The 14,819-nt window shown below is 40.7% G+C and overlaps 1 protein-coding gene across 1 annotated transcript in view; it reads right to left on the bottom strand.

Moving 5' to 3' along the window:
• The window catches only part of ADAMTS19 (ADAM metallopeptidase with thrombospondin type 1 motif 19), a 282,005-nt gene that overhangs the window by 23,349 nt on the left and 243,837 nt on the right, over nucleotides 1–14,819 (bottom strand). Inside the window, exons 20-21 of the mRNA XM_075543100.1 lie at nucleotides 11,768–11,972; nucleotides 9,749–9,901 (exon numbers count right to left, since the gene is read on the bottom strand). Coding sequence (XP_075399215.1) covers nucleotides 9,749–9,901; nucleotides 11,768–11,972 — 358 coding nt within the window. The remainder of the gene's footprint in view (nucleotides 1–9,748; nucleotides 9,902–11,767; nucleotides 11,973–14,819) is intronic.

Here is a 14,819-nt window from a genome sequence, read left to right as displayed (position 1 = left end):
AGGCACAATACATAAAAGGTCATTTTGATATTTTTAACTACATGAAGCTAGCAAATTTTCACTATAAAATATAAAGAAGTTCTCTCCACTTTAATACAACTTTCATATTTAGAAAGCACATTTATGGTAATATGTTTCCTTGAGGATTTATGTTGATTTTCATATCACCTATCTATCAAAATACTGTAATAAGTAATTGAACAGGCTATCATTACAGTTGTCTTTACAGAACAAATTAAAAATGATTCTAATTATATAGAAAATTTTATGTTCATCACTTTTAAACAAGCATGTACCTTATGATCTAAAAAATTAACACACTATCATCAAGCTGATTGAGACTCATATATTCCCTGCATAGTGGTTATGAGATTATAAGTCTTTATGGGACTGATACCGTCATCTTCCTCTTTCGGAGTAGCTGGTGGTTTTGAGCCACTGACCCTCCAGCTAGCACTACAATGCTCACCCCACATTTGCACTCTCTATAATAATGTACTGTGAGGTCAGCATTATTTTAAACTATATCATCTCAACATAAAAAACCCTTCATAATCACTGGTCCAAAAAAATATTTTAAATGTTATAATTTGTTATGTAACCCAAACTATTCACTTCCAAAGATATCAAAAGATAATACAATTTGAATAATAGCAAATAAATTGAAGCTAAGACTAAGTTACGACATGTGCAATTCCAATGTATCTTATTTCTCATTTAACTTTGATTGAGTCAACATATACTATTGTTCAAGCTGCACAGAAGAATGGATACTCTATAAGTTTTATAAAGGACCAAATTTTATATAACAGGTTGGTTTTAAAAAGTATAACAAGAACAACAACCTAACGCCGTTTTATCTCCTTTTAGCCTCCAATAGTGAAAACCAGAAATAGTGTAAGTTCAAACAAAGGCAACAAGTTAAAACACAGCAGAATATATGTCAATCTTTCACTAAACATAGGGCACTACTTTGTTATTTTTCAAATCGGTGTTTCATACCTAGGGCAGTTTAAAATGAGAATGCAGGTATACAAGCCCAGAAAACAGATGGGTCATGTTCTCCTCCCCTGGGAGGCCCTAAGGTCATATCCATATCAAAGATAGATCCAAAAAATGATCTATAATTATGTAAATGGCTAACTCACACCAGAGCAAAGCAGCAACGCGTGTCCAATACTATATATGTTTTAGCATCACATGAATGAACATTACCTTTGTTCGCCTTTGCCAGCCACTGGGAAGAAGCGGTCCAAATGGACTTTAAGCACTAGTGCACAATTAGTCCCATATGACATTGAGCTTTCAGAACAAGATGAGACAATTTCACAAATCTAGAAATGAAAGTGGAGATATGGCAATGCTATGTAGGGGATCTATGGGAGGGGCCTCTCTCTATCTGGACCTTAGAAACAGTGATGACGTAACAGTCCAATGGACATTACAAAGCCAGGCTCTTGCAACGGAGGGACAGAGGGAAAGGAAGATCGGCAGAACAGAAACTACCGTATATACTCAAATATAAGCCTACCCGAGTATAAGCCGAGGCACCTAATTATTACCTGGGAAACCAGAAAAACTGACTGACTCGAGTATAAGCTTAGGGTGGAAAATGCAGAAGCTATTGGTGAGTTTCAATAATCAAAACAAATGAAAATAAAATTACAAAAAATTGAGACATCAGTGGGGTAATGTATTTAAATATTTATTTTAAATTAAAAAATAAATAAAAAGACAAGTCATTTAACATTAGTAAACCAGCACAGTAAGTGGAAAATAGGTTCAACAAAAACAATAAGGTATCAACAATGATACCTTAAGAGTACTATTCCCTGAGCTAAATCAGCAACCAAGCTAAAATGTAAAGAGTTAAAATCCTTCAAAACTGGATTCCTCCTCATCATCCGTATCCCGATGCAGAACTTCAGCTGGTGTGAGGTCATCATAGATGCTGTCCTCACTGAGGTCACCATCACTGCTGTCATTTTCATACAAAGTGCAGTCTTCACTGCCATCCATAGCATTACTGATACTACATTTCTGGAGGGCACGTCACACCATGTCTTCTGGAATGTCTTCCCATGCATCTTGAACCCACTTTGCTCTTAACTCTATGTCAGGCTTCATGAGATTTCCTCCTTTTGTTAGTCTGGCTTGACCCGATGACATGCATTCATGCCACATCCTTTGCTCAGGGTCTTTAACAGGCTTAGTCAAAGACACACGTCATAGGACGGCTCTGATTGGTTAGAAGTGAGTAAACAAACATTCAAAGCCCTGCAGTGTCAGCAGGGCTTTGAATGAACAGCAGAGAAACAGCAATCACCTGCGAGATAACGGGCACTCCTCCCGTTACCTGGGGGGAGGGGGGCGGGCAGCAAGATGTTACACCTCACTGTGGTACCACTGACCCGTGTATAAGCCGAACCCCAGTTTTTCAGCACATTTTTTGTGCTGAAAACTCGGCTTATACACGAGTATATACGGTACATCTTTTTCTTCCACTTTTGATTCAGATCGTACTCCGTGAACTGGAGCTGAGCTATCCACGTCTCGATTCGTTGATGTTCGCTTCCACTGTCAGTTCTGTCTCTTTGCACCCCTCTAGACAACAGCCCGTTCCAGCACCGGCTTCACAATTGATATGCTTGAGCCTATTGTTTCAGACACTAGGTAATTCCAGTTGTTGAGTATAATTCTTCTTTTTAACAAACCCTCTACTTTACCAAGCATCATGTCCATTTTCAGAGACGAGTCCATCCTGATAATATGTCCAAAGTGCGTAAGATATCATCTCATTATTCTTGCTTCCAAGGAGTATTTTGGCTTTTCTTAAAATTATGTTTTTGCTCTCCAACACTTTAAAAAAGACCCTTTTCTTGTGAATTGGGTGAAACTGTGTAGAGCAGATCACCAGTGGTTCAATACTCCCTATACATTTTGTCACATCGTATCCACTGCAGGACTCTCAATGTGCCATCATCACGGATCCCCTTCCACCTTGTGTGCCGTGCCCTTTCCAGCTCTCTCCTTTCCTAATCCTTTGGAACGTTGACCTTGACTCAGTGCTGTCCTTTTGATCTCCAATGGTTGATTCTTCTAAGGTGTGCATACTTCATGAGTGTTATTATTCACCTTGTTGATTTGTCTATTGCTTGCCTGAAAACTGAGCCAAGGAGGAAAATTCAGTAGCAGACGTGAAAAGCACAATGGTGAGGCTGTCCTGTCGATTCGATGCACTCCCGAGAACACGTGGCTGGACTGCAGCCTCTCCAGCAGGTTACAGCCTGGGGTGTAGCATACTGCATCTAGCTGTGTTCGACTGACTACTCGAGGGGCTCTCTATCACTTCCCTCTTTGCTGGTGAGGAACTTGCCTCAGTTGCTGGCTGCTTCTCTTAGCCAGCTGCAGCCTTCAGTTGCTGCCTCTACTGCAGCTGGTTCCCGAGACTCCACTGCAGTTCCTACCAGAGCTGCCGCCACAGCTTCCACAGTCATCTGGCCTTAGTCAACTCTTTCCTGCTCCTTGACTCCTCAGCCAGACAAATGCATGTTTCAGGAAGGGCCTTCCGCCCAGTATCTGACCCCGGACGTGTGCCTGGCTGGGGAGCCTCCCTGTAGCTCTGGGAGCCGCAATCTTGATATGCACAAGTTTCCTTATGTAAACTCTCCTCTTTATAGACATACGTAAGTGTCCTAGTTTTGCTTCTTTAGAAAACCCAGCCTACTACAAAGGGTGACTAAGAACCCAGTTTTGCAAGTTTCATTAGCCTCTTTTGGATGAGGGAGCTTGTTCTCTTTCCTTACCTGCGTTTTTGCCAGCTTTCTTATCTCAGTGAAATAAACCAGGAGCATTCAGCTTAGAAATCAGAGTTAAACAATTTTATCCTCTTTCTGAGGATCATTTTTTGTCTTTCTCCTTGAAAGTGGTTTTCTACTGTTGACACAAACCCTCCCTCACATACAGGCTAGAGAGCACATAGGCTGACACAAATGCAATGAATACAGTTTGGGGCACAAGTCATAATTTTAGTAAGCCTCAATTTAGCCAATATTATCTTTAATCGATGTGGGAAATTTTCCCTTATTCATGGGAAATTGCCCCTTATTTGTGGGAAAGCCAGAAGTTATGTGAAGGTGAATCAAAAGGCATTGCTATAGGTCACAGAAACCTTTATTCAATAAATTAGCAAAATGTGAAACACCTATTATCTCTCCGCCCTTCAATTAATCCTACTTGTGTTTATCAGCCAGGCTGGCACAATAAACTATTGCACCTGTTTCTTCACCTATCTTTCATTTAGGTCTATACACTTCTGAGCGTGATGTTTCCATTCCCAATCCTTCCCTGTAACATCTGGCTTCTTCAAATGTGGCAGTTTGGTGTGCTCTAGAGACTTAGATCATGTTCTGTTTCAATGATCTTTGAATTTGGGGAATAAGAAGTATCCAAAGAGGCAAGGTCAGGGATGTAAGATGGATGGGCTAAGATTCCCAGCAACCGGACTCATAGGACAGTCCTTGGCTACCCTTGAAGAATGAGCAGGTTCGTTGTCATAATGGACAAAAGTATTCCGTAGGGCCACTTTCCTAGCCTTTTTCTTACTAACGTAGTTTTCAATTTTTGTGAAAATGCTTCCTAACAAATGAATGTGGCCTTTCTGGATTACCCCTTGGAAGTTTCACCCACAACAGTCACTACAATCTTCCGACTTAACCTCTCTGATATGAATTAAGCTTTGAGGTCTTCTTAACCTTTTAGAAATGCTTGATGTACATAAAAACGTTTTTACACCTGAAAAAAATCATTGTTTTAATTCTATATTTCCATGAATATTTTTTTTCAAAATCATTTTATTGGGAGCTAAAACAGATGTCATGTCATTGCATAGTTCAATGACATCAAGCAGTATTGCACAACTGCTGCCAACCTTTCAGAACATTCCCTTCCTTCTTGAACTCCTTGATATCAGCTTTGCTGTACTCCCAGAAGCCCTTATTCTACTTGCTGTCTCGATAGTTTTATCAATACTGTTTCATAAACCAGAAAACAGAAAAACAGATCACAAAAATTCCAGAGGGCTACCCACAATGAAAAATACATCAGAGATAAAGTCCAACATGAAAATTCACATGCACACACACACAGAGAGAAAATGTTGGGGGGGGGAATGGAAATGATAAAATGTTGAAAATCATATCAGGCCCAAGGGGGGTGGATCATAAGGCGGGATCAACTGGCAACGTTTTAACCATCAAGTCAGGTTTATCATTTTGATCTCCTAGAGTCAGCTCTCAATACAAGGCAACACTCCTGTAAACCTGATGTAACATTTCAATAATTTGGCAAGAGGTCCACTTGAATTTTTTTTAATTCTATATTAGATTTGACCTCAAAATATTTTTTTAATGACACAAAAAGTATCTTTTTTTTTTTCATTTTATGAAGGTACCTGAATGAGATTAAGGCAAATGTATACTGAGAGAATTTTTCTGCAACCAACTGTTGGAACATGTTGAAAATGTATTGTTAAGAACATAGCCATGCATGTATGAACTAGAATCCTAGAAGCAGTACTTTTTTTTTCAACTTCCCTCATATATATTTTAACAGCCTCTTTTTTTGAACAGTGCATATTATGACAAAGGAGGCAATGATTCAAAGCTAGACTGCCATATATTTCTAATAAAAGTCAATTTTATATCCAGAGAGATTTATGAGTAGCTCAGAAATATTAGTAATTTGAGTGAAACTGGCAGATTCATTGACCTCAGAGAAGCAAGGAATCCTCCTAGAATCACATACATCTTATTGCTACTTTGGTTCCAAGGACACAGCGGATGAGAATTAGAGATCTATGTGTGTTCTTCTGTCTAGGAATACTTCAATCATGTAAACTTAATTACTCCAGCATTATTCTTCCCCTCTGTAATTGATTTGGGATGCTCTTCATTTTAATAGGAAAGTGATACTTCTTGTGTAAAAGGAGAGGTGAAATCAATCAAATCACGTGATGCCACTGGCTTAAATTTCTATCTCCTGCTGTCTGAAGCTACGATGTTGAGAGATTCAAGAAACAACAGATGACCTGGAGGAATGAGCACATTGCTATTCATATGAAGAAAGGTGCCAGAGTGGAAAACAGCACAACATAGCCCCATTGTAGGGCTTCATTCAATTAGGGAAGCACCCACTCTCAAAATTGATACATAAAGTATCAATCACAGCAATCTTCAGAGATACCGGCGTGCCCTTCACAATCCCCCCCCCCTCTGTTATGGTAAAAGATGTGTATTCTGGGAACTTTATGTGTGGGTCTATATTCATAAATCACCTCTGACATGCCAATTTTGTTAAGCCTTTGTATACTTTCTTCTATAGAATAGCAAGGTAGGGTTGGTCATTCCACTGGATTTATTGTAGGCCATTGAGTAGTCCATGCTTCCAAAAACCAACAACAGCAACAACAACAAAATAGATCCTCTCCTAATCTCTTTAGCTGAAACACGGAGTGAAGAATGTGTTCATAGTGGACCCCCATCAACAAAATCAGAATGATTCAACCTTATGTTCCCTGTACCCAAATCACACAACTTTAATAATCATTCCCACATATACTCTCCAATAATTTGTTTGTGAATATTAGAAAACTCCAGCAGCTTTTTAGATGTGGTGCACCTCTTCCTGGGTCATCATTTATACTTCACTTTCTGGGACTCATTGGAACTTATGTCTAACACACTTAAGTCTAGAAGCGACGATTAGTGGTGAGGGTGTTTCCTGGAAACACTCCGCAATGTCTTGTAAGGCATCTGACCCACATGTCATATGACTTGCACAGTTGACTAATTTTAAATGTGGGGGGAAGGGTGTGGGAGTTACATAATTTCATGTCAACTTGAAGATATATAAAAGTGTCAGGGTGGAGTTTAGCCTGTCAATCAGGTCACAACCTGATGGTGACTCCTTGTGAGTGTGACCTTCGCACAGGAGGGTCCTGGGAACCTCCCCTTCTCTCTTGGTCTTTACCTTCCTGCTGGCTGACCCTGGTGGCTACCAGAGTCATCGTCATTGGATCCACATAACTCTGCACTCACCAGCCTGTGATCTCCCTGCATTCTGCAACATTGCATGGGGCTGCGTGAGTCTGACGAGGGACTGATGGACTAGTATCAGGCCTATGGACTTGAGTTGGAATGAACTGGGATGTCTACTTGTTATACATAATTACTTCTTGGTATAAAGTTCTTTCTTACATAGATGAGGGTCACTGGATTTGTTTCTCTAGTCAATCCAACCTAAGGCAAGGGGAAAACAGTTTTACTGGTAATAGATTATCAGGAAAAGGTAGAGTAATCTCTTCAGATACACGGATAGTGCTGTTGGCTGAAGGGATTCAGTGGAATGTAGGTGCTGCTGGTCCCATCTTCCAGACTTTCTGCCCTTACACCCCTCCTCAAGTTTCAGTGTTCCATTAATTCCCAATCAATGTTATCACTGTAACATCAGAGAGCATTCAAGTTAGAAATTGAGTTTGGGTTGGTTTTATAAGGTTGCTTTGAGTTGGAATTGACTCAATGGCAGTCAGTTGAGTTTCAAACAAGTGGAAACTTTGAGGTCTTTTATGTGGTCCTTGAGCTGCCACTCTGAAGCCCTCAGCTTATCTCTTGCTTTACCCCTTTTTTCTATTGTAAGTGGTACCAACTAATCAGCTTTCATCGACTTTTCATTCTGGCACAACTTCAGGAGAATCCTACCACGCATTCACCCAGAGCTGCACTTCTCACATATACTTTGTGTATTAGTGGTAATATTTTATGTATTGCCATTGCCATTTTATACCATGCATTAATGAGCCCAAGGTCAGCAGGGAGACCGCAGACTAATGGCTGCAGAGGGGGATGAATCCAAGGTCATTGATGACTCCCAGGATCAGCAAGCAATATGACAGGCCATTGGCTCAAGTCCAAAGAACTGAAGGTCACTGAGTCAGATGCAGGATCCCGATACAGACCAAGCAAGCTGTACCATAACTGATATAGGAAGTAGACCACAGCCCGAGGGAAGCTTCCTTTCAAATGCATCAAGGTTGTGACTTGAGTAAAAGGGTTTCATTCCACCCTAATAATCTTACAACGAATGGCTCCATTATGGAGTTGATGACATTGCATTATGTCACACAAGAGTGACTACTAGGCCTTAACTGCCAACATACTGAGAAATCAAACTCGCTATCACAGTAGCAAAATAATAACACGAAAAGACAACGGTACAGAAATCCAATCAAAGTCTATTTAAAAATTGTTCATAATAATTGTGAGGACTTCAAAACCTTTTTCAGGTTTATTATAAAAGTCCATATTAATCCTCTCTGATCATTCCACCTATTTTGGAATCTGTTTAAGATTTAACTGTAGGCCACATAAAAATTAACCTCATACTTAATGGCAAAAGTCTGAATGCTTTCCCTCTAAGATCAGAAATAAGACACACTCTCTGTTCTCTTCAGTGCTATTCACCACAGTAGTAGAGGTATAGCCAGGGCAATGGAAGACAGTGAAATAAAAGGAATACAATCAGAAAGGAAGAAGGGAAACTATTTTTTTGAGAATTATACAATTTTCTATGTAGAAAATTCCAATAGGCCCACCAAAAAGCTGCTAGATCTAAGAAGTGAGTTCAGAAAAATCTCAAGAGAAGAAAGCCAACCCAAAGAAATCGATCATATCTCTAAATAATCAATGAACAATGAAAAATTTTATATATATCTAATACCATTTACAAAGCCCACTTAGATAGAAAGTAGGCCATACCCCAAGGAAACTTCCTTTCAAATGCATCGAGGCTGTGACCACAGTCATATGATTCCTGACTAACAGTTGTTCTGTAGGACAAAGTGGAACTGCCCCTTTGGGTTCCCAAGGCTTTATATCTCGAAGGAGAGGTAAGCCTCACTTTCCTCTGTGGAGCAGCTGGAAAGTTCGTAGGGTTCAGCTTGTGGTTAGCAGCTCTTTGCACAACAAACTACATCCCCCCAAACTAAAAGAACTCCCTGCCAACCCATAGCGGCTCCATAGGACAGTGCATGGCTTATGAGACTGTAACTCTCTATGGGAGAGGAGAGCCCCGAACACCACATGCACCACCAGGGCTTCTTGGAAAATGGAATCATTGGATTATATCTAGCGAAGCATGTACAAATTCTCTTTGCTGAAAATCACAAAATGATGTTAGGTGTTTTACAGGTAAATAGTATTTATTAGTTGTGTACAGGGCCTCTCGATCAGGCAGAACTGACTCAATGACATTTAATTACACCAACAGGAATAATTCCATATGTGGCAATGTAAGAGCTTACAGTTCAACATTTTGGTCACCATTCAAGTGTGCTAACCCTTTGCCTCACCCAAGGAACCCATACATCTATTAGAATGGCTAAATTCCAAAATACTTACAAGCCCAATGATTGTTAATGAATGGCATAGTTACCAATAGTTCAAGTGGCCGGTGCTTTATATAAATGAACATGTGAGTCAGAGTTAAGTTGTGTTTTCACTTCATCTTTAATACTGCTTTCTAGAGCTCATGATGAGGCACATTAAGTTGGGATTTGAACCCACCATACGTATTACTCCACACTTCACCATCTCTTCTCATCCCCTTTGTCATCCCCCTAAATCTTATCCCGTGTGCTATTGCACCCAGAGCAATGCTGACACTGAAACCTGCTCCTGAGGATGATTCCTACCTTGGACCAGTCGCCCATTCTCCAGACATAGCACTTCGAGTAATCTTCGCAGTCTTCGGTCTCCCTGGGTCTGGTGGAGAGGACACACTTCTTTCTAGGGTTGGTACACCTCACAGTCCGATGGCGCACCCCTTTGCCACATTTGACTGAGCACTGGAAGACAGCATGAGAGAGGGTGCATAAAGGCTTTCCTTAGGACATATGAGCTAGAGATGAAATTATATTAGATGCTGCCTCCTAATCATCTCTCCCAGGGCGGGTAGAAGAGAGATCTGTAAGAGGAACGCCAGAGTAAGCACCAGTAGTTGAAGCCACATGAAACTTAGATCCAGACCTGGAGTTCAATGGGCCTCAGCAACACTGGACCATGGTTACTGACAGCAACAGGGTACAGTGATTACTGAGAAAGTCAAGTAATATACCATAATTAAACATAAAATGTTCAGAAGGACATTTCTTCAAAGTTGAAACAATGAATCTAGGCAAAAAACTTGAACAATATCTTTATATAATTACATTAAAAATTCAGTTGCCTTTGAGTCAATTCTGACCCATAACACTCTATGTGAGTCAGAGAGAGTTGAACTCTGGTTTTCGTGGCTAATTTTTCGAAAGTACGTTACCTCACATATCTTTCCCATTTTGATCGTTCTTCAAGTGGGCTAGCCATTTGCATCACGCTGGGAGTCCATACTTCTATAAGCGTGGCTAAATCCCAAGATGCTTCCAAGCCCAGTTACTGGCTAGTATGTGGGAAAATCAGGAAATTCTTCTTTATTGCAAAAGTGTAAGTACAGTTTGAAGGACAGTTTGCCAATTCCTCACAAAACTAAACATAGTTTTACCATAAAATAGAGTAGTCACTCTTTCTGGTATTCACCTTTGAGATTTAGAGCTCAACATGTAACCACTCTGCGACCAAGGCTCCTCCTGGTATTTATCTAAATGAGTTAAAAATTTATGTTCATACAAAAACTTGTATATGAATGCTTACAATGTCCTTAGCTAAAACTTGGAGGGAACCCACATATCCTCTAAGAAGAAAATAAATTAAAAAATGTGTGATGTGTCCATACAATGGGATCTCATTTAGCAACAAATATGTCAACTCTTTGGTACATGCTACAATATGAACGACCCTCAGAAACATTCTTCAGAGTAAAAATGGAGAGGCAAAAGTATAAAGACAAAAATTTCTCTGGGGTTACCAGGGTCCTGGAGGAGGCAAAGTGTGGCTTTATTGCTTAAAGGATACTACATTTGTGTTTAGGGTGATGGGAAACATTTGGAAATAAATAGTGCTTATAGTGAATATAATGAATTTTAACGAATTGTAGAATTAAAAAGTTTAAATGGCCAATGTTTTATATAAATGTATGTACACATACACACATACAGTATATAAATATAATTACTACAATCATCAGAGTGTGGGATAATTGCATAATCTAGTGTCAGTTTGGTATTTGAGAAGATTAAGAGTGAAGGGGTGGAGTCTAGCCTATCAACTGGGTCATAGTCAATGAGGCCTCTGTGTGGACATGGCCTTCTCCTGAGAATTCTGGGAACTCTGGTATTTCCTGCTTGGAGGTGGGAGACAGACTCTCTCTCAGCTCACTTGCTGGAAGACATTGCAGCTGACAAGACACATGGACCTACACACTAGTGGCCCGAGCTATAGAATCCACAGGGAGACCCCTGCCAGCCCTGAGATGCTTACAATGTCACTGGATCCAAAGACTTTCCACCCACTGGCCTGTGATCATCCTGCATTCAGTGTCATTGCATGTGTTTTGTGAGTCTGAAGAGGACCAGTCACTTTGTGACTGGTATCAGACATACGGGCTAATATCGGACTTATGGACTTCGACTGAACTGGGCTGGGATGGTTTCTTCATGTACAATTACCCTTTAAATAAAACTCTCTCTTATACACATATCCTGTTTATGAATTTGTTTCTCTATTCTACCCAGACGAACACGGAGGGCAAATGAAAAGCGATGGAGCGTATACTGCACCTCAGACCACACTCCTGCTTCCCACACCGTCATGCAGTCCTGGCCCTCGCAGCGCTGGGCAGAGGCGGGCTTCGGCCCAGTGCAGTCCCTTTCCCGTGCTCTGATCAGAGTCCCATTGCTCAGTTGCTGGGTACAGGCCACTTGTCTGCTCTGCATCCCTTTTCCACAAGTTCGTGAACATGATGTCCACTCTGTCATCATCCATCTAAAAGTAAAGCAAGAATCATGGGGAACAAGGCTTAGAAATATTACCTATTAGATGTCTTGGCATATCTAGACTTAGAAGAATGTCACACAGTAACTTTATTCCTTTTTTATTAACATTATAGTGGGTTTTTTTTCAGGATGCTTGTGATTTCTGTTGCTTGGAATTATCTATATTTCTTATGTAAGGACCTTGCCTTTATTAGATTCACAAAGAAAATATCAGATTAAGTTTCTAATATTACTGTGAGGTTTATCTTTTATTGCTTATCATCTTGCTATGGAGAGAGAGCTTAAAAGATAAAATGACTAGCAGATATGAGCCCTTCCTATTTTTGGTGTTTTAAATATTCACAGCAACCCATGTGGTAGGTACTACAGCTATCATGGCCACGTTACAGAGGAGGAAACTGAGGTACTAAGAGTTTTCATAACTTGCCAGAATTACCTTTACCCAGAAATTGAACCAAGTCTTGGAGCACTTCACAATGAGAGGTGTGTGGGTACCAAGCAAAGTACATGTGATGGAGCACACGCCCTAACTTGGATTGCCATTTTGGCTATAACGGCAGCTAAATATTTGGACAAGGACATGTCTTCCCAGATAGAGCTCCAAGTTGCATCTTTGGGTTGTCCACTCACTAGCTGAGGTCACACTCTTTAGGGTGACACATTTAGAAAGTTAAATGTGAAGTCACCTTCTGTTAAAGGTTCTCAGGGGTCCAATATTATATTAAGATTTCACGATTAAGATATAGGTATTTTGATACTTAGACAAATATATTTTCTTCTCCAATCAACAGGGCAGAGATACAGCTTTAGGTAATTTCCATGTCTAATGAATTGAGATCTGCCCCACTGTCCTGTGAGGTCCAGGTCAAGTTGATTCCAGCTCCTGGCTGCGCCCCCGTATTGCAGAGTTGGATTGCGCCCTAGGGTTGTTCTGGTTTGAGCTCCACTCCACTGCTGAGTGGTTCAAGCCTACCAGGCGGGACCGCCACAGAGAAGTCCTGGCGATCTGTTTCCATAAAGGTGTGTTGTACTTGTTGCTTTCTACTATCCAGTCTCTTCCAGCTCACAACAAACCTAAAGGACAGAGTAGAGCTGCTCCACGGGGTTGCCTGGCCTGTTGCTGCTGTATAGGAACTGACCAGCAGGGCTTTTCACAGGCAAAGAGACTGGGGGTTTGAACCAATGCCCTTTCAGTTAGCAATCAAGCGCTCAGCCCGGCCAGCAAACCCTCTTCCACTTTGTAATGCATGGCTTGCCACACACTGGAATGAACCAGGTGGCAACTAGCAACAGTGATCTTTACGGGGGCAGCCCTTTCCTTCAGCGATGCCACTGGCTAGAGCTGATCAGCCATACTTTGGGTTACAAGCCAAGTGTAACACTTTTCCCACCACCTGGGAGCGAGATCTACCCTAAGGGTCACTAATTTAAACACCCCCCTAAAATCTATTTCAGGAAGGAGCCAAGACCTCTTCCAGAAAAGCGATTCAAGAAATTTATTTCTGTGGCTTTTGCCAATAAAAATTCACTCTAGATTTCCCATGATTTGGACAGCCTTACAGAGGGATTGCAAACGTTCTCCACCCCTCCCCCTGACCCCACCAACTCTGCTCAATCCGATGTCAGCGCTGTCTTAGGACGACGAGAAGACCGGTGCCTGTTTCTGAATTCCTTCCTAGCTACACACATTCTTACAAGACTTAACAGATGCAAGTTTCCATTTTCTCGCTTGTAAAAGTGTTTATTATTATATTGACTCGCGTATCATAGGCAATCACTACACAATAGGCAATCTATACTGTGCAGTAACTTGTAAATGCTTTAAATTTACATATACATTCCTCCAGGCTCATCTCTCTGACTTCCTTATTGCATAAACCATATGCTCATCAAGGTCCGCAAACGACTTTCTTTTCACTTTCTAGAATTGTCTACCTAGAATTTCTTGCCATGAACCTGAACACAAACCTCCAAGCCCCTTCCTCTGGAAATGGCTTCCAAATGCAACCAGCAGAGAGCATTCATTCCTCTGCCGTTTATCGCTTAACTTATAGCTTTCCACGAGCATTTTGTTAGATAGCTGTATCCTAGGGAAGTGAAAGGGGTCAAAGAATACCTAAGATATTTGAAGATTTTATTCTTAAGGCATAAATTCCTCAAATGCAGAAATCGGTGTCTTAATCTTCTCTGCACTGCTTTGCACATTGCACATAATAGTGCTTCAATACTTGTTTCTTTTAAAAGAACTTCTGTTTCTGTTTTTGCTTTACAGAAATGGCCTCAATTATTTCAAATTCCTTTGAGCACAAGTGCTCTGAACAATGGTTCAAATACTATGGAGTCACATAACCCCCATAATCGAGTTTCCTCATGGATCTCAGAGGACACCACCCCAAAGAGAAGTATTTATAATGTTATAGAATCTCATACTTCACAAATAAAACACATCTTACATATCCTGGGTTCTATGTTTGTTCTGAGGTCCCATATTCCATCAGTTGTGGGCAACTTGTAACTGATCCAGTTACCTAATATATGGACAATTATGCATCTACCCCAAGTACATGCTAAAGACGTGGGCAAGGCACCAATTAATGACATTAGTAGAACTCTCAGGGAGTAAAGAAGAACAAAAGAACTTGGGAACAAGGGAAGTGCTCATCAGACCAGTTACTTGAACCTTGCGACAACCAGAAAATCTGGGATTTCCTACAATAATGGGACTGCATTGAGTGTAAAGTAGACATGGATGTGAAGAGCAGATATAAACTGTATTTGAAAGCAATTTCCAAGGAACTCATGCTCAGGCGCATAAAGAAGCAATGGAAATAATTTT

Source organism: Tenrec ecaudatus, chromosome 2 (assembly GCF_050624435.1).
Source record: "Tenrec ecaudatus isolate mTenEca1 chromosome 2, mTenEca1.hap1, whole genome shotgun sequence".
Classification (NCBI taxonomy): domain Eukaryota; kingdom Metazoa; phylum Chordata; class Mammalia; order Afrosoricida; family Tenrecidae; genus Tenrec; species Tenrec ecaudatus.
The sequence above is the reverse complement of the archived record's forward strand: the minus strand, read 5'-3'. Positions and strand labels throughout refer to the sequence as shown.